Raw genomic sequence first — 18,166 nt, forward strand, 5'->3', positions numbered from 1 at the left:
CAGGAAATGGTGAGTGTACCACAGGCAATATATGAGCAGTTTCTTCAAACATCTCAGCAGAACACAGCTACACTTGCCCATTCAGGTATGACTTGTTTAGCTTCCAAAGCCTCACCCTGGATCATTGATTCTGGCGCCTCGGACCATATGTCTGGGACTCTTGATGTATTTTCTTCCCTTTCTCGCACCTCCACATCTCAGACAGTTACACTTGCTAATGGTTCTACATCTCCTATTTGTGGTGTTGGTGATGTTGATCTCTCCTCATTGTCTTTAGCATCTGTTTTATATGTTCCTTAGTTTCCCTTTTAACCTTATGTCTGTTAGTAAATTAACCAAGTCCCTTAATTGTTCTGTAACTTTCTATCATTCTTCTTGTGTGTTTCAGGATCTTAAGACGGGGACGAAGATTGGTGGAGGGCATGAAGCCGGTGGTTTGTATTACCTTGATGGTGGTGGCCCTCCAGTGGCTTTTCAGTCGTCTCTTACTCCTCTCCAATGGCACTGCAGACTTGGTCATCCCTCTCTCAAGGCTTTGAAGCTGCTAGTTCCTTCTTTGAGTCATCTTTCATCATTAGATTGTGAGTCATGTCAGTTGGAAAAACATCATCGAGTCTCATTTAGTCCAAGAATTGATAGTCGTGTCTCAAGTCCTTTTGCTTTAGTTCATTCTGATGTATGGGGTCTAGTTAAAGTGGTGTCATACAATGGGTTTAAGTATTTTGTAATCTTTGTTGATGACTTTTCAAGGATGACATGGATCTATCTTATGAAAGACCGTAGTGAATTGTTCTCTATTTTTCAGAAATTTCATGCTGAAATATGTACTTAGTTTGGTGTTAATATGAAAACACTTCGCTCCGATAATGCCAAAGAATACATCTCATCATTTCAGCAATACCTAGAACATCATGGAATAATTCATCAAACTTCTTGTGCCTACACCCCACAACAAAACGGTGTAGCTGAACGGAAAAATAGACATCTTCTTGAAACTGCTCGGTCCTTGATGATCAATATGCATGTCCCAAAGCACTTTTGGAGTGATGCTGTTCTTACATCCTGTTTTTTGATAAATCGGATGCCCATGTCAATCCTTGGAAGTCAATCCCCTTTCTCCGTGTTGTTCCTCACTTTGTCTCCCTTTCCTCTTACCCCAAGAGTCTTTGGTTGTGTTTGTTTTGTTCAGCACTTGGGGCCTGGAGTAGACAAGCTAGATGCTCGGGCTACGAAGTGTATTTTTCTTGGCTACTCAAGGACTCAGAAAGGGTACAAGTGTTATAACCCTAAGTTTCATAAATCGTTTGTGTGCCCGGATGTCACCTTCTTTGAATCAGTTCCTTTTTTCTCCAATGCCGGGGTCTCTTCTTCTCCCTCTGTGGTTCCTTTTCCTGTTCCGGTTGTGGACCCCCTTCCCGTAGCTCCCACTCCTACTGCAGATGCACATCATATGCCGGTTACTACAGAGAGGCCGCCAATTACTCAAGTGTATACTCACAGAAGTGCTTCGGCTCCTCCTCCACTTCAGCACCCGTCGACAGATCCTGCTACTACTCCTTCTCCCTCAGATCTTCATCTCCCTATTGCTTTGCGGAAAGGTAAACGTACTTGTACTTCTCATCCCATTTCAGACTATGTTTCCACTGCTCACCTTTCTGCTTCCCATTGCAAGTTTATATCATTACTCTCTTCAGTTCCCATTCCCAAGACTATACAGGAAGCCCTTGCCTCTCCAGGGTGGCGGCAAGCCATGGAAGAAGAACTCTCTGCTCTACAACATAATCATACGTGGGAACTCACCATCCTTCCTCCTGGTAAGCACATTGTTGGGTGTAAATGGGTCTATACAGTGAAGCATCTTCCTGATGGCAGTGTGGAACGATTGAAGGCACGGTTAGTGGCCAAGGGCTATTCTCAGTTATATGGTGTGGACTATATGGAGACATTCTCTCCTGTGGCTAAAATTGTTTCAGTTCGGGTGTTGATCTCATTGGCTACTATGTATGATTGGCCTCTCCTACAACTTGACATCAAAAATGCCTTCCTACATGGTGATCTTGTTGAGGAGGTGTATATGGAGCAACCACCAGGGTTTGTTGCTCAGGGGGAGGCTGGTAAGGTGTGCAGGCTCAAAAAGGCAATCTATGGACTGAAACAATCTCCTCGTGCATGGTTCGGCAGGTTCAGTGAAGTGGTGAAGGCCTTTGGGATGAAACAATGTCAGGTTGATCATTCCGTGTTTAGCTATAACTCGAAAGATGGAAAAATCTTGCTAGTCGTGTATGTGGATGATATTGTCATAACTGGAAGTGACAACAATGGAATTGACAGGCTGAAAAAATTCTTACAGGTCCACTTCAATACGAAAGATCTGGGGAAGCTAAAGTATTTCTTAGGAATAGAAGTTGCGAGGTCAAAACAGGGGATCAACCTATGACAGAGGAAATATGTTCTTGATCTACTTGAAGAAACAGGGTTGTTAGGTGCTAAACTAGCAGAGACTCCTATGAAACTCAATGCCAAGTTAAGTGTGGATGTAGGTGATGAGTTTGATGATCCTGGAAGATACAGAAGGTTGGTGGGAAAGTTGAACTACCTGACCATTACCCGACCAGATATATCATTTGCTGTGAGTGTGGTGAGTCAGTTTATGGAACATCCCCGGGTTCATCACTGGGAAGCTGTTCTGAGAATTGTTAGGTACCTAAAGGGTGCTCCAGGTTGTGGTTTGTTATACCAAAAAGGAGGACCTCTTGAGATAGTAGGGCACACAGATGCTGATTGGGCTGGCTCTATATCAGACAGGAGGTCAACCACAGGGTATTGTACTTTCCTGGGTGGCAATCTTGTAACTTGGAAGAGCAAGAAGCAAACAGTGATGGCAAGAAGTAGTGCGGAAGCAGAGTACAGGGCTATGGCCCATACCACATGTGAACTAGTATGGCTGAAGAACCTACTACAAGAGATGGGTTTCTCAATTGACAAACCCATGAAACTATACTGTGATAACCAAGCTGCTGTTCACATCTCATCCAATCCGGTCTTCCATGAAAGAACTAAACATATTGAGGTGGATTGTCACTTTGTGAGAGAGAAAGTGATAAGTGGGGTAATAACTACATCTCATGTGAGCTCAGGAAATCAGTGGGCAGATATCTTCACAAAAGGATTGTCTCGGGGAAGAATAGATTACATTTGTAACAAGCTGGGACTATATGATATATACTCTCCAGCTTGAGGGGGAGTGTTAGAATGCTCGAGTCAGGGGTATTTTGGTCATTCTGGTGTATCTTATTGAAAGTGAAATGTTTATTGTATCTGAGTTTAAGTTATGTGTCCCATCTTCTATGAGGGACAAAATTGTCTTTCTTGTAACTCAAGTTTTTCATGAATAAAAGTCAAGTGGGTCGGCTAGGAGAGGTACTTTTGTACATCCTCTCTTCTAGTCTGGCCGAATACTTTTCTCCTCTCCTTCTTCTTCTTCTTTCTCTTTTCTTTCTTCTTTCTTCTTCTCTACTTTGACCTAGAAACAACTAGGGTTTATTCACATCTTTCATTTAGTTCATGTTTATTGTTTGATTTTTTTTATTACTTGTCAACAATCTTATTAGTTTGATCTCCCCAATCTTAGTTTCAATTTATCCTCTTTGTATTTCTAGCATCAACTCATTGCGCTTCACACATGTATGATGGAATACTTAAAGCACCATAAGTTTTGGTTAAGGGGAGTCTTTTTCTTGTCTAAGCACAATTTATTTTTAGTTATTGTTGCATGTCATTTGGCTATTTTATATGTTTCAGTCTCTGGAAGTGTGTTCCTCATATTGTCATATTTGTGGTAGTATACTTTAATGATTGGGAATATGTTTAGAGGTGGAATTGGTAATTGGTCATTTCCTATGTAAGAGCTTTGGGCCTCCACGAGTACCGTGTTAATTGTGTCTTAGGTAAGAGTTGTGAACCACCATGGGTACCATCTAAGCAGTTGAAGATTTGTCTTGCCATGGATAAGAGCCTTAAGTGTTACCGTGAATGCAATCAAGCTGATAGGATCCCTATTGGTTAGGGATGCAACTTGGGTCAGGTTAGGTTGAGATTTTGTTAAATTTTAAATGGGCCCAAGCATGGACCTGAGCCCAATGTAATTGAAATTCTTCAAATCAGGCAACCTGCCTTGCACACCCTGTTGGTATGGTGTAAGAGTTGGTTGTTGCCATGCTAGAATCTTTTTTTATTAGTAACTGAAAAATTTTATTAACTATGAAGAAATTAATGTTTTCCATTCTTCTCTCCTTTTTCTCTCATCTCTTACCTTATTCAGAACAATATTTTCCAAATAACAAGATGTGATTTGGGTTGTTCGGAGGGTTATAAGATGTGATTTGAATCCTAGGGTAGAGCACTCATAAAAGAAATCCTGGGATACAGCTGGAAGAGCTGTTGAACAGAAGATCTTGGTCAAACCTGCAAAGAGAAATGGGAAAGAAGAGAGAATATTGAAAGAAGAGGGAGAAGAAAGAAAAGAGTTAATAGAGTTTTACATTGGAGAAGGGAAGAATTGCTCTACTAAAAAATACTTTCAATTCATTTGGTTTAAATATCAAGTTACTGTTAACCCAAATCACAGAATTGCCACTAACAAACTTCATCCCACAGAAAACATCATAACTTCTGCTCTACTTATTTCTCTGTCTTTGAGACTTTAAATGTAACTTAAAGGTTAACATGACTCTAAGGCTGAACCCTTTTCATGGTAAATATAATTACCAAATTACCCCTAAAATTAGAAAAAAAACTTAGAAAACCAGAAATGTTCAAAAGAAATCTAAAAATACTCCTAGGCTGATTCTAGGACCATGTGATGCCCACACCAGGGTGGCATCAATAGAAGGTAAAATTCCAGGTGAAATAACTCAACCCTTTTTAAATTGCATCCACTTACAAGAAGTTTTCACCACTGTGAAATTCTTCTATGTTGTTTTTATCATTTCTATTCTTTTCTTTTCTGTTGATACACATGTAGCAGTCAATATTATGATGAGACAAATATTAGAATTTGGAAGCACCCCCGACCTATGTGCTTGTTTCTATATATACACAGACATAGAAAAAGAAGAATTTGTGGGTTATTTGTATGTTCGTTTGTTTGCATGTATCTAATTCTAGTTTCTAGTGAGGATTTAGACATATGAGTAGTTTCTACTTTGTACCTTGCATATAATTCATGAAGCCTTTTGTTCCGAGTAGTTGTCTTTAATTCTTGTACTAAAAATTGTTGTAGAGTTGTGTGATGCTATATAAAACATGTTCTCAAGTTGTAAGCTATAACCAGTGCTACCAGTGGGTTTTCATATCACAAGCCAACAATATCTGCAGTTTTGTCAGTTTCCAGCTCACTTCTATCAAAACATGGGTGCAACATTTACATCCTCCAGCCTCTTTGTGCACCATTCAGAGCTCTATAGAGATTTGTAGTACTGATGTTGATACTGGAAACCACTGTTTGGAACTATAAAATCTGTGCTAATGTATTAGGATTTTAAAAAAGTTTTTACTGAAGGAGCAATTATTGTAATTAGGATCAAAATATACTGTATTTTGGTCATTTAAGAGTGCATTTATTTCTTTTTTATGTCATTTTCTAATTTAAATATTGCATAGCATGTATTGTAAATTAAGGAGAGGGACAAAAGGAACAACATAAGAGAGAAAAATAGAGGGAGAAATGCATAGGGATGTTACTGTTAGAATTTGGCAAAGAAGAACATTTATTGAGGCAAGAGTGATAAAGATGCTTTTTGACTGAAGAAAGCGGAGTGAAGGACAGTTTCATTGCAATTCTTTTTCTTTTGTTTATTTTCCTTGAGAGTACTGTGTAGGGAAGGGCCATTACCTTCTCTGCCTTTTCCCTTGTAAACTATAGAATATTTAGAGCTGTGGAGGGGAGGATAATTCCTTTCTGGTTTTTACCTTGAAACCCATAGAAAGTAGAGTTGGTGGTCCAAGATTTTTGGAATGTGATTCACATACCATCTTATTGAACGAGTGGCATATGTCCATAGTTTTGGGCACTAAGATTTAAACTTGCAACTCATAAATGGGCAAAATTTTGCAGCTCACATGCCTACTCCTTCCTTTTCATCCTTGGTCATGCATGGAGGGATGGCATGATTCAGTTCAAATTGTATCGGGAAGGCCCCGATATGGCCCGATAGGCAAAAAACCCTGCACAAGAAATGTACACAAGGAAACCAAATAATCTTCCCAAAAACCTTGCAAAGCCACTATCCCTTGACTGTTTACAAAAAAGATTTTCAGAGTGAAAAAAAAAAGAACCAAGATTTCTTTCTTTATAGTATCTATGAATACTCAGCCATGTAAGTATTTTTCCAACTACTTTTTGAAGCACTGTATCAGCAGAACAAAGTCGATTGCAGAAGATTCTTCCATTTCTTTCTTGCCAAATTACCCAGAACAATGGTGTTGGAAACCCGAATTATACTCCAAGCAACTTTCTCTTTCCGAGTCAAACCCTCCTGGTACCAGCCATCTATAAAATCCTTCACTGTTGCTAGACAACAACATCTTGCCCCAAACAAAGCAAAGACTCTGTTTCTAATTGAAGTAGAAAAAGTACAATGAATAAGAAGATGATCTGTTGACTCCAAAGGTCCTTCAGAAAAACACAACTTGTGTCTGTTAAGGCCATGCCTCTTCTAGACAGGTTATTTCTTGTTAGAATTTTGTTCAGATAGTCTTTCCAGACCAAGAAAGCCACCTTAGACGGAACATTTTTGCACCAGATCCTATTAACAGGAACCTCTTGCCCCCCCAAACCACTTTGTGCTTTTCTTTTCCACCTTGCGCTTTTAAAACACTGAGTTATGCCATTAGTACCTGATGTATTATAAGAGAAGAAGCTGAATGCTTAATAGTTTAACTTTTCTTTTTATGAAATCCAGAATTTAATTCAGGTGCATGGGTACTCAACTTAAACTTTATGAATACTTAATCATTTTCATGCAGTGTATATATATATAGTACTATTTTAGAAAATCTAATGTAAATGAAAAGGGGCCATGACTCAATTCTGGTCCCTTCTATTGGGAGTTTTAGGATAGGTGGACTGGGTACAAACCTAACTTCTGGCATTTTAGCACAAAGTGACCACTCTCAGTCTCAGACTCAAACTCATGTTCTCATTGCATGTAAACCTGATATTTTACCATTGTATCAAGCAACAAAAAGGAAATTACAATTCTAACCTAAATAATAACCAAATATTTTGCTTCCCACTTAGCTTTCTGTTGATTTATGTAGCATCACTTAATGTAACCTTATAATGGATTTTTCTGGTTCAACTATAGTCTTCAGGATTCTCCTTCCTAATGAGTCAATCAGATAACTATCTACTCTTTTAACTGTTCAAACTCAATTTTAGGCTCAAGTAATTGGAGGTAAGGAGCCAATTCAATTTTATGCGATTTTCCAGGCACTGATTGTCTTGAAGGTGTGTCTCAAACCCTATGCCACAAGCTTCTTTCTTTTATATGATCAAACAGAATGTGTTCTGAGATGACTTGTGTTTTGTTTTGTCATTTCATGTAGGGTGGGATCAGTGCACGATATAAGAGGTTCATACAAGAAAAAGCAATTACAGATGAAACTTATGATGAAAAAAAGACAGCTCTTTTCCGTGTTCAAGGATCGGGTCCTAATAACATGCAAGCTGTCCAAGTTGATATTGTAAGTTTGCATAGAGGGATATGCAAGATTGTACATCTTAAATGCAAACAATAAAAGCATTTTTGGTTTATCATCCTTTTCTCTCTAATCTCTATCATCCAATTTGATAGCTACTTAATCAGGAACATAGGTGTGTTTTATTTACATGAACATAAAATTTTCCATGATCTACCATAGTACCATATAAAGGACCCTTCAATATGACTTTATCACTTTTAACAACAATGAAAATTTTATGAAATAATACAAGTCTAAGTAGATATTTAGATGTTTCTTCAAAATAGGCAGGCCGTAAGAAGTAGCATTTGAAATAAAGGAAGCTTCAATATCGAGGGGAAATTCATGAAATGCAATGCAATAGGAAAGATGAGATCAGAAAATTATAAGGTAGAGGAAACTAGTTTGCTTAGGAGAAATTTAGCTGTATGATTAATGATTTAAGAATTATCAAAAAGATTTTCAGGATCAAGGATTAAACTCTATAATTTGATAATAATCAACTGACTAGTAATCTTGTCTCCTTTTGAACTCTTTCATATGATCCTCATTCTTCCTGGGCAGCATTCTTGAACAAGAATCAGAATCAGCCAGGGGTGATCATTCTTAGCCTGGCTGTGAAGCACAGCAATATACCTATGTATGTATGTATGTATTATATGCATACATAATACATATATTATATTAAATCTAAGAATATAGCATATATGTTTGTAGGCCCATATAGAGCAAGGTCCAGACTAGGCCATGAGCGCCTCTAGAGTCAACACCTTTTCTTGAATCAAGGCATCGGAGTTAACCCCACCAAGGTGGTTCTCAATCTCAAGTGTCAAACCTAAATTATATAGAATCAGCACCATATAAAACAAAAGCCAAAGGCAAAATCTTTTTCTTTTTCTGAATCTTGCATTGCTGTTTACAAAATTATGGACCTTTTGTGGACTTATTTCCATGGTCAAAAGACTTTTTTTTTTTTTTGATAAATGATCTAAAGTCATTTTAAGATCCAAAGTATCTTATTTATGTATTCTAGAGGCTTCTAGAGACAAGCGTGCCCTGTAAATGGAAGATTTCAAGATAAAAAATTTCCCAAAAATAATTTCTTGATTCATTACAACTTTTTTTAATCAGTAATAGAACAGATTTTATTAATAGAACAGCAGAAGCAAATTATACAAAGAACTTCCCAAAATGAGGTGTGAGATGCAGCCTCCTAAAAAGCACCAAATTACAATTGAGCCGAGAAAAGATGATCGCTATGCACCCCTTGCTTAGCTAAATGATCAGCTATCCCATTAGCCAACCTCCTTTCCCACTGATTCAATACAACTTTGGCATGACTTCTAAAGTAAAATCACTTCTCAAGCCATGGAAAGCATCTTGGTTTAAGGCAGTCCGTCTTGTGTCCTCTTATGGTCTACCATATACAATTAGAAAAGGCCTTGATGGACAACCAATCTACCTATCCCTTAAGGCCATTAAGCCTCCTAGCCAACCCAGGATTATCACTACAGTAAATCCAATATTGAAGAATCTAGAAGAGAATATTCTAAATCGATGGGGTGATGATATTTGTGTTTTTTATTTTACTTTATTGGGTTGCTTGACTATAGCAAGTAGGTTATAGTTTCTTCTTTCATTTTGAAGTTGGTGAAGAATTAATTTTGTTTTGAGTAATAATAATCATCAGCTAAGCCTTGTCCCAACTATAAGGTATTGGCTACATAGTCCTGTTCTGCCATTCCATTCTGTTAAATGCCATGTCCATTGTTAAACTATGGGCCCTTAATTCATTTCTCACTTCTGCAACCCATGTCCTTTTAGGTCTGCTCCCAGCTCTTCTAGCCCCTTCAACATGTAACTGATCACCTCTTACTGGTACTGTATTTGGTCTTCTCTGCACGTGACCAAACAATTTTGGTCTACTTTCCCTTGTTTTTCACCTACTGGAGCTACTCCTTGCTTCCCTGAAAAAAGTTCATTTTTTATCCTTTTCTGTCTAGTTTTCCCACTCATCCATTTCAACATTGCATTCTCTCCCTCCACACTCATCCGTTTCAACATTTAAACATTTGTGTGGGAGAAAAGTTTTCCCATACATATGTATGTATGTAATTCTACTGTGCTTTTAAAAATTGTACTACACTTCCTGAACTGCAGACTTTTTTAGATAATAATATCTACAACTACAAGAAAGAAGTGTCCACATATTGCTTTCCAGGGCTTATTAAAAATGGCAGGGTGAGTAGGTGGGAGGAGTGCATAAATACTTATTTCATTTGTCCTATGTTGATTTTGAAAATTATAGGTCTTCATTTTCAGGTCTCAAGTTCACTCAATTCATCCTATTGCTACATCTTGCAAAGTGGAGCATCGGTATTTACCTGGGTTGGGACTCTCTCGTCAATTAGTGACCAAAGTCTTCTTGACAGAATGCTGAATTTAATAAATGTATGTAATTATCCCATTTAAACCTTGGAACCTAAAGCATGCTCCATCATGTTCATTAATCAGGAATTACGCATTTTCCCTTAAAGGGTATGTGAATGGCATTCCATGTATTGTCTCCTGAAATATTCATACATAGTTCACTTGCTTGGAACAATGGTACAACTACAGTATACCATGCTTTAGTTAGTTTTTTTTTTTTTTTTTGATAAGCCCCAGGTTTTAGCTTGTTAGTACTTCAAAATAGTCATATAATCATATTTGGCAATAGAAAGATTTTTCTGCATAACTATGGTAATAGAAAAGAATAAGTTGACCATTTGAGTTTTTTGATGGATAAACTTTTATTGATTTGTTGGAAAAATATGTGTACAAGTTGATAAGTAGTTTCACTAGGCTACTAATAGTAGCTCCCTGTTACATTCAACCCCTTTAAGTTGTTCCCCATTACATTTTCTCACTATTTACCCCTAGCCTTGTAGCAAATCATCCATGTCATTTCCTAATCTCTGTATCCAGTTGAATATTGCATTCATCTCCCTTGACAGCCTCCATATCTCCCTTATGTTTTGTCTAAACCACTGTAAACCCGCTTATCATACTTCATCTACCCAATGACAGTCCATGAGTCACCTTCTACTAGCAAGTTTGTGATGTGTTGGGATCTGCTAAGCCTCAGCCTGTAGTAATGCCTTGAGCTTTGCTTTCACTGAGTTGTCATGGCCCATAGGGCCTGAGTAAATAGTAATTATAGCACTCACATGATTTCTAATGACTCTCCTCACACGGATGGTCCTGGATTTTTCTAGGCTGCATCCATCAAAGTTGAGTTTTACCCAATTCAAAGGTGGTGGATTCCAACTTCAGGTTACTGGTTGATTAGAAGAAAATGAATCAGCAATCTGTCTACATCCTCTAATTTTGTCATCCACTGAAAAATCCTTGAACAAAGTAGCAACGTTCAGCCAATTTGTCACCTTGACCAAAATATTCTCTCTCTTGATTGATTTTCCTCTCTGAAAATTCTTGAGTTCCTTTCTTCCCAATTCATCCAGTGTATAGCCACTCTAATACATCTCCACATCATTTTGCCTCTCTTCCTTGGGTTAAAAATGTCTTTGTTTAAAGATGCTTTGTATGTTCCTCGGAGTTGACCAACAACCAAAAAGATCAAAAACACTCTCTGGAATACTAGATGCACAGGGGCAGGAGATTAGCAAGTGGAAAGTAGCTTCATCACTTGCCATGCATAGAGAACAAACACTAGGGGCTAAGCACCAATTAGGTCTCCTCTTTTGAGTTTATCACGTTTTCTAATCTTGACTTATCTGATTGATTGCAACATCTGATCACACAAGCCTTTATATTGCAATACTAATGTTATACATGGCGATATTACAATTTCTAATACTTGGAACATAGGTTTGTCAACCAATAGAAAACAGTATAATAAACCAGGAAGAAAATAGGAAGAAGAAAGAGAAAAAGCACCAAGATTTAAGGTGGTTCAGATCAATAGCCTACATCAATGAGAAGAGTGGGCAAAATATCCACTATGAGAGTAAGAGATACATGGCTGGCCTCTCTACAGTCTCACAACAAAATGTTCACTCTCACTCAACCCTAACCCCACACAACAAATAGCTTAAATAAGCAAAAGGCCCAATTATATTAAAATTACACATAGACTGTGTTGAAATAGTTTATTTTATTTCTTGTTTATTATTTTCTGTCTTGTTAGGGTCCGTTTGGTCGGTTTAAAGTCTTTTTTATTTGCTGTTGTTGTACTTTATTTACAGCAGGGGCACAAGGGTCTTTTTCCCTTTTATTTTAGTCGCCCTATAAATGTTAATAGAATCTGGCACCACCAGAACTATTCCATTGTCGCCAATCTCTCTTCTTCTCTTCTACCTTCTCTCTTCTTCCTCTCTTCCCTTCTCTTTCTTATTTCTAGTCGACTTTACTGTCAAGATGGTATCATAGCCAGGTTACTGATTGTGAGACAGATTGAACAAGTTTTTTTTTTTTTTTTCTATTTTGACTTGCTGAATCTGGGGCTGAACAAAACTGATCTATGACTGGTACAGTCCTTTTTTTTTTCTCTTTTACCTTTCTTGATCGTGCACCAAGAGAAAAATCAAATGAATCTGGGCTGCTGAATGTTGTCAGACCTTTGTGAGGTTTATACCTCTTTTTTCTTGGACCGTGTGATCCTGTACCTGTGAAAAGGTGACTGTAGGTCACGGATGACCTGTTATCTCCAGTTTTTGGTATGATGACAAGTGTTTAAGGATCTCTCCTGATGGTTAATGTTCTTAGACATTCTGGAAGGTTGGTAGGTTGGGACTGTTAACCCGTACAGGTCTGAAATCAGTCTGATCTTGCCCCCTTTTTTCTGGAAATTGGTGCTGTTTTGTGCTCAGTTTGAGTCCAAACCAAAGTGTGTGTGTGGACTGCTTACTCGTGTGGAGCTAAGTTTTTTTTTGGTGTAAGGAAGGATCCTAAGTTGAGTGTTGAGACTGAAATTCTTTTTTGACCATGTCCTCTGAGAATTCTGCTACTTCGGGGGTTTTAGGAAGTCAAAATGGACTGAGTGGGGGAATAGATATGAGTTTTCCCATGGCTGTAATTCCCTTTGTTGGACTAAACTACCTTGAATGGTCTAGGGGAATAAAACTCTACATCACTTCTAGGGGGAAAATAGGATATATTAATGGGAAAGTAAAGGAACCGAAGAATGGAAGTGCTGAATATGATAGGTGGAACCAAGAAAATAGTATGGTGATGTCATGGCTTTTGGTTTCCATGCTACCACAAGTAAGAAAGACATTCATGTGGGCTGAAACAGCTCGTGAAATATGGGAACAAGCAAAATCTACTTATTCAAAGCAAAGGCACTATGCTAAGATATACCAACTGCAAGTTGAATCCTCTACTTGCAAGCAGGGGGAGAGGAGTCTCTCAGTGTACTACTCAGATCTGACATCAATCTGGAAAGAACTGGATCACTATCAAAATGTGAATTGGAAATGTGATGAAGATGCAAAGGCATATAAGTCACTTGTCTCTCAATAACGGGTATTTGCTTCTTTTTTGGGGGTTGAACCCTTCATATGAGTCTATTAGAGTATAGATCTTGGGAAGTAAAGACATGCCATCAATTCAGGAGGTTTACGCCTTAGAAGAGAGTGGATGACAAGAGTAAACTTTGGTGCACTCACTGTCAGAAGACAAGACACACCAGAGATACATGTTGGGACCTCCATGGGAACCTAGATGGGCACAGGAACTGGGTAAGAAGTCAACAACTGGTCAGAGTAAGAAACCAATCCAGCAGAATTAGAAAAAGTACAACTCAACTAATATGGCAATTCAAGAGACTAGTCCCATGATAATTGAGGAAAGGCACCCTAGTTCTGACCCTAAGGAAGAGATTATCAACTCCTTTCATGACCATTTGGAGTTATATGGTAGGACTCTTTGTCAGATGGATTCTGGTCCTACTCCTTCTACCTCCTTTGCGTCTACATCAGGTAACACTACCACTGCTTTTCATGTGTCATCTCATACATCTGATTCCCCTTGGGTAATTGACTTTGGAGCCTCAAACCACATGACTGGTAAGTCAAATTTATTTCAGGCATATAACCTCCTCTTTGGGAGAGATAAGGTGAGACTGGTGGATGGTTCATTCTCCACCATAGCCGGCCAAGGAACTATATCTCTCCCACTCGGCCTTACCCTCTCTAATGTGTTGTGTGTTCCTAAATTACCTATAAATTTGCTCTCCATTAGCAGTATTACTCACTCCTTGAATTGTTCATTGACTTTCTTTCCATCTTCATGTGTGTCTACGTGTTGGGGAATAAAGCTGGTCTTGTGGCTACAGAGTCCTTGAGTTCGTCCAATGAGAGTCAAGCTTACTTATGGCATAGTTGTCTTGGTCATCTTTCTTTTGAGTCATTTAAAGTTATGTTTCTAGAATTATGTAAGTCTTTGTCAGTTAGAAAGTTGCAGTATCAGACATGTCAATTGAGCAAACATTGTAGAAGTTCTTTTCCTTTAAGAAATAAAAGATCTGAATTTCCGTTTCATATTGTCTATTCTGATGTTTGGGGCCATGTTATTCTACCTATTGAGGCTAAACATAAGTACTTCATTACTTTGATTGATGACTACTCTAGATATACTTGGGTTTACCCTATGTGATCTAGAGATGAAGTGCCCAAAATTGAAAGACTTTCAACGCATGGTTTTCACTCAGTTCCAAATTGAAATTCATATTTTCCAGTCGGACAATGCAAAAGAGTACTTCCATACTGATCTCACGGAGTTCTTTGCTTCGTGTGAATCTCTTCATTGAAGCTCTTGTGCTAGGACACCCCGGCAAAACGGTGTTGCTGAAAGGAAAAACCGTCACCTTCTCGAAGTAGCTCGTGGTTTATTACTCCATATGAATGTTTCGAAACACTTTTTGATTGATGTTGTTTTGTGTGCTACATACATCATCAACCGTATGCCATCTCAGTTACTAGAGTATAAGGTCCCACATCAACTTTTGTTTCCTACAGCTCCGTTGTCCCCCATTCCAATGCGTGTTTTTGGGTGTCATTGTTTTGTTCATGACTTGTCCCCTATCGTGGTAAACTTGATCCTCGTGCTATTCCTTGTATTTTCCTTGGTTACCCTTTATGTCAAAAGGGTTATCGTTGCTATGATCCCACCTCTCGCAAGTACTATGTCTCCGTAGATGTATCATTCTTTGAGAGTCAACCTTTCTTCTCGGTTTCTCCTTAGGGGGAGAGTAGGGTTGAGGAGAAACACACCCAGGCTCAGGCTCGATTACCTCCTCTTCCTAATCCTCCTCTATTCCGTGTCTTTCTTCACCACCACAAGAGCCAGTAGAGTTCAAGAGTTGTGGAACCTGAAACTATGCAACCAACATCATAGGATTCTCCAGAGGTAGATCTTCCTCATAAGCTAGGTACACTTGTTCCTATTGATATGCCTGAACCTCTTAATGTTGATCCCCTTGCCATTAATGATCTTGATGTTCCTATGACTAAGAGAAAGGGTGTTAGATCCTGTGCTACTAATCATCCTATCTCTCACTTTGTGTCCTATGACCATATTTCACCTTCTTATTGTGCATTCCTCTCTTCCGTTGACAGTGTCTCTATTCCTAAGAATGTGGCAGAAGCTTTATCCAAACCTAAATGGATAGATGCAATGAAGGAAGAAATTGATGCATTACACAAAAATGGCACTTGGGAGTTGGTGGATCTTCCTGAAGGGAAGGAACTAGTGGGATGCAAGTGGGTGTTCACAGTGAAGCATAAGGTTGATGGAATTGTTGAAAGGTACAAGGCCAGATTGGTGGCAAAAGGTTTTACACAGGTATATGGAGTAGACTATGCAGAGACATTTGCTCTAGTAGCCAAGATGAACTCTATCAGGATTCTTCTCTCATTGGCAGCAAATCCTGACTAGGAACTTCACCAGTTGGACATTAAAAATACTTTCTTGAATGGTGACTTAGGAGAGGAAGTGTACATGACTCAACCTCCAGGTTTTTGTACCAAAGGCAGTGAGCAGAAGGTGTGCAGGTTAAAAAAATCTTTATATGGGTTGAAACAATCACCTCGGGCCTGGTTTAGTAAGTTCCACTTAGGAGTTCACTAGATGGGGTTCAAGCAATGCCAGTTAGACCACACTTTGTTTGTGAAGAAAGGTGAAGGGAAAATTGCACCTTTAATTGTGTATGTGGATGACAATGATCACAGGATACTAGGAGACTAAAATACAGAAACTGAAGAAATTCTTAGCCACTCAATTTGAGGTGAAAGATCTAGGACCCTTACATTATTTCCTTGGAATTGAAGTTGCCCGCTCTCAAAAGGGCATCTTTATTTCCCAACGGAAATATGTACTAGATCTACTAGAAGATACAGACAAGCTAGGGGTGAAACCAATTGACTCACCAATTGAACCTAACCATCAGCTGAGAGACAGTTAGGGGGAGTTCTTGAAAGATGTGAAGAAGTTTCAGAGACTTATAAGGAGACTCTTATATTTGTCTATGACCAGGCCTGATATTGCTATGCAGTGGGTGTCCTTAGTCAGTTCATGCACAATCCTAGGACAACTCACTTTGAAGCTGCAGAGAGGATCCTTAGATACCTTAGTAAGTTTCCGGGAGCTGGTTTGTTGTTCCAAAAACATGGGCATTTAAAGGTGGAAGTATATACTGATGCTAATTGGGCAGGGGTAGTCGATGGCTGAAAGTCTACAGTGGGTATTGTACCTTTGTAGGAGGAAACTTGGTCACCTGGAGAAATAAGAAGCAAAGTGTGGTGGCTAGATCCAGTGCTAAAGCAAAATATAGAGCTATGTCTCATGGAGTTACTGAAATCATGTGGATAAGAAACCTGTTAGGTGAATTGGGTTTTGCAGTTAACAACCCTATGTCACTCTATTGCAACAATAAAGTTGCTATCAACATTGCTGCTAATCTAGTACTCCATGATAGGACGAAACACATTGAAGTGGACAAGCATTTTATTAGAGAAAAACTTGTGAGTGGACCAGAAGCTCCTGGGTTGCCTAAGTTGCAACCATCAAAGTTGAATTTGAGAAATGATGGAGGTGGTGGTGTCCATTCAACCCTTACACTTGGTCTGCCCATTGAGGGCTCAATCTCCCACCATTTTCCAGTTTCTGTTGGCATCATCAGTTGTGAATGGAGCAAAGATGCCCATTTCCTTCACCCAGTATGCCACCTTCACAGTAATGTTTTCTATTACTTCCTCAATTCCTTCTATCTTGTTCATGAAGAGGCCTGTGTTTCTTCCTTCCCAAGTACACCACAATACTGCAGCCCTTGTGAAACTCCACAGTATTTTGTCTCCCTTTGTAGGGGAGAAGAAGTGAGCTTCAAACAAGTTTGGTAGACTGCTAAGTAAACACCACCATTTGATTTGCACATAAGACAAATATGAAGATGAATGCCTTTTTCCAAAGTTTAATCCTATATAATGATTATCATTTTTAGGTTATTATCTTATATGTAGCATGAATATGGACCTGAGAATCAAACATTGACATGGTTAGGGAGACTAACTCCATTAGTTGAAAAAACAAGGGTGTGGGGACACATGAGATAATACATTTATTGTCAAAAATTCAGGTACCTTATAATGGCCATATATGTAAACTTGTAGAATGTGCATATGCAAGTAAAATGTAAAAATATAGCTTCGTTAATTAGGTGTATAGGAAGATGTAGTTCACAATATATGCCAGAAACTCGTTGGTAATAGTCAAGGAAAGAGAACAAAGAAAGAAATAGGCAAAAACATCACTGAAGAATCAATGGAACATCAGAATCTGACACATGCTCAAGGACATATTGTCCATTTAGGAGAATCCATCAATCCTGTATATAGGGAAATGACCAGAAAAGTAGTTGGTGTTGTATTCAACTTTCATGAACTAAGCATTACTGATTGAAGTTCTAAAATTTTATTGAACCTAATTTTCTCTTGTAATCCAGCCTACATGGCAGCCCATATCAGTGAGAGAAGGTAGTGAACCTGATGCCTTTTGGGATGCACTTGGTGGAAAGTTAGAGTACCCAGGGGAAAAGGACATCAAAGGCTATGTCGAAGATCCATATTTGTTTGTCTGTACCATTACAGAAGGTGAACAAATTACCTCTGTTTGCTGTAATTCTTTTCATTCAAAAGATAATGAGCTGCTTCTTTGATTGAGAACTTTTGCAGCTATAAATGGATGTGCAAACATGCTTAATGGTGGATTATTTTTCTTTTGCTACTTCTTCGGGTTTTATATCCTTAGGTGATATCCAGGTATGCATCACAGTGTGTCTGCACTTCTCTTATTCAAGTCAAGACTCAAAAGCATTCATTCTCTTATTGTTCCCCTAAATTCGTGTGGGTGATTAGTAAAAAAACAG

General features: G+C 38.6%; 1 protein-coding gene across 6 annotated transcripts in view; it reads left to right on the forward strand.

Moving 5' to 3' along the window:
• VLN1 (villin-like 1) overlaps positions 1 to 18,166 on the forward strand; it is a 62,134-nt gene that overhangs the window by 26,584 nt on the left and 17,384 nt on the right. For 5 of the 6 annotated variants that reach the window (XM_088897486.1, XM_088897488.1, XM_019197748.2 and 2 more), the window contains 3 exons: positions 7,442 to 7,510; positions 7,609 to 7,746; positions 10,066 to 10,194. In XM_088897486.1, coding sequence (XP_088753612.1) covers positions 7,442 to 7,510; positions 7,609 to 7,746; positions 10,066 to 10,194 — 336 coding nt within the window. Of the gene's footprint in view, positions 1 to 7,441; positions 7,511 to 7,608; positions 7,747 to 10,065; positions 10,195 to 17,743; positions 17,892 to 18,048; positions 18,060 to 18,166 lie in introns of all 6 variants that reach the window. The other variant, XM_010258264.3, reaches the window with a different exon arrangement.

This window comes from Nelumbo nucifera, chromosome 2, assembly GCF_055504915.1.
Source record: "Nelumbo nucifera cultivar China Antique chromosome 2, China Antique-T2T, whole genome shotgun sequence".
Taxonomy (NCBI): Eukaryota; Viridiplantae; Streptophyta; class Magnoliopsida; order Proteales; family Nelumbonaceae; genus Nelumbo; species Nelumbo nucifera.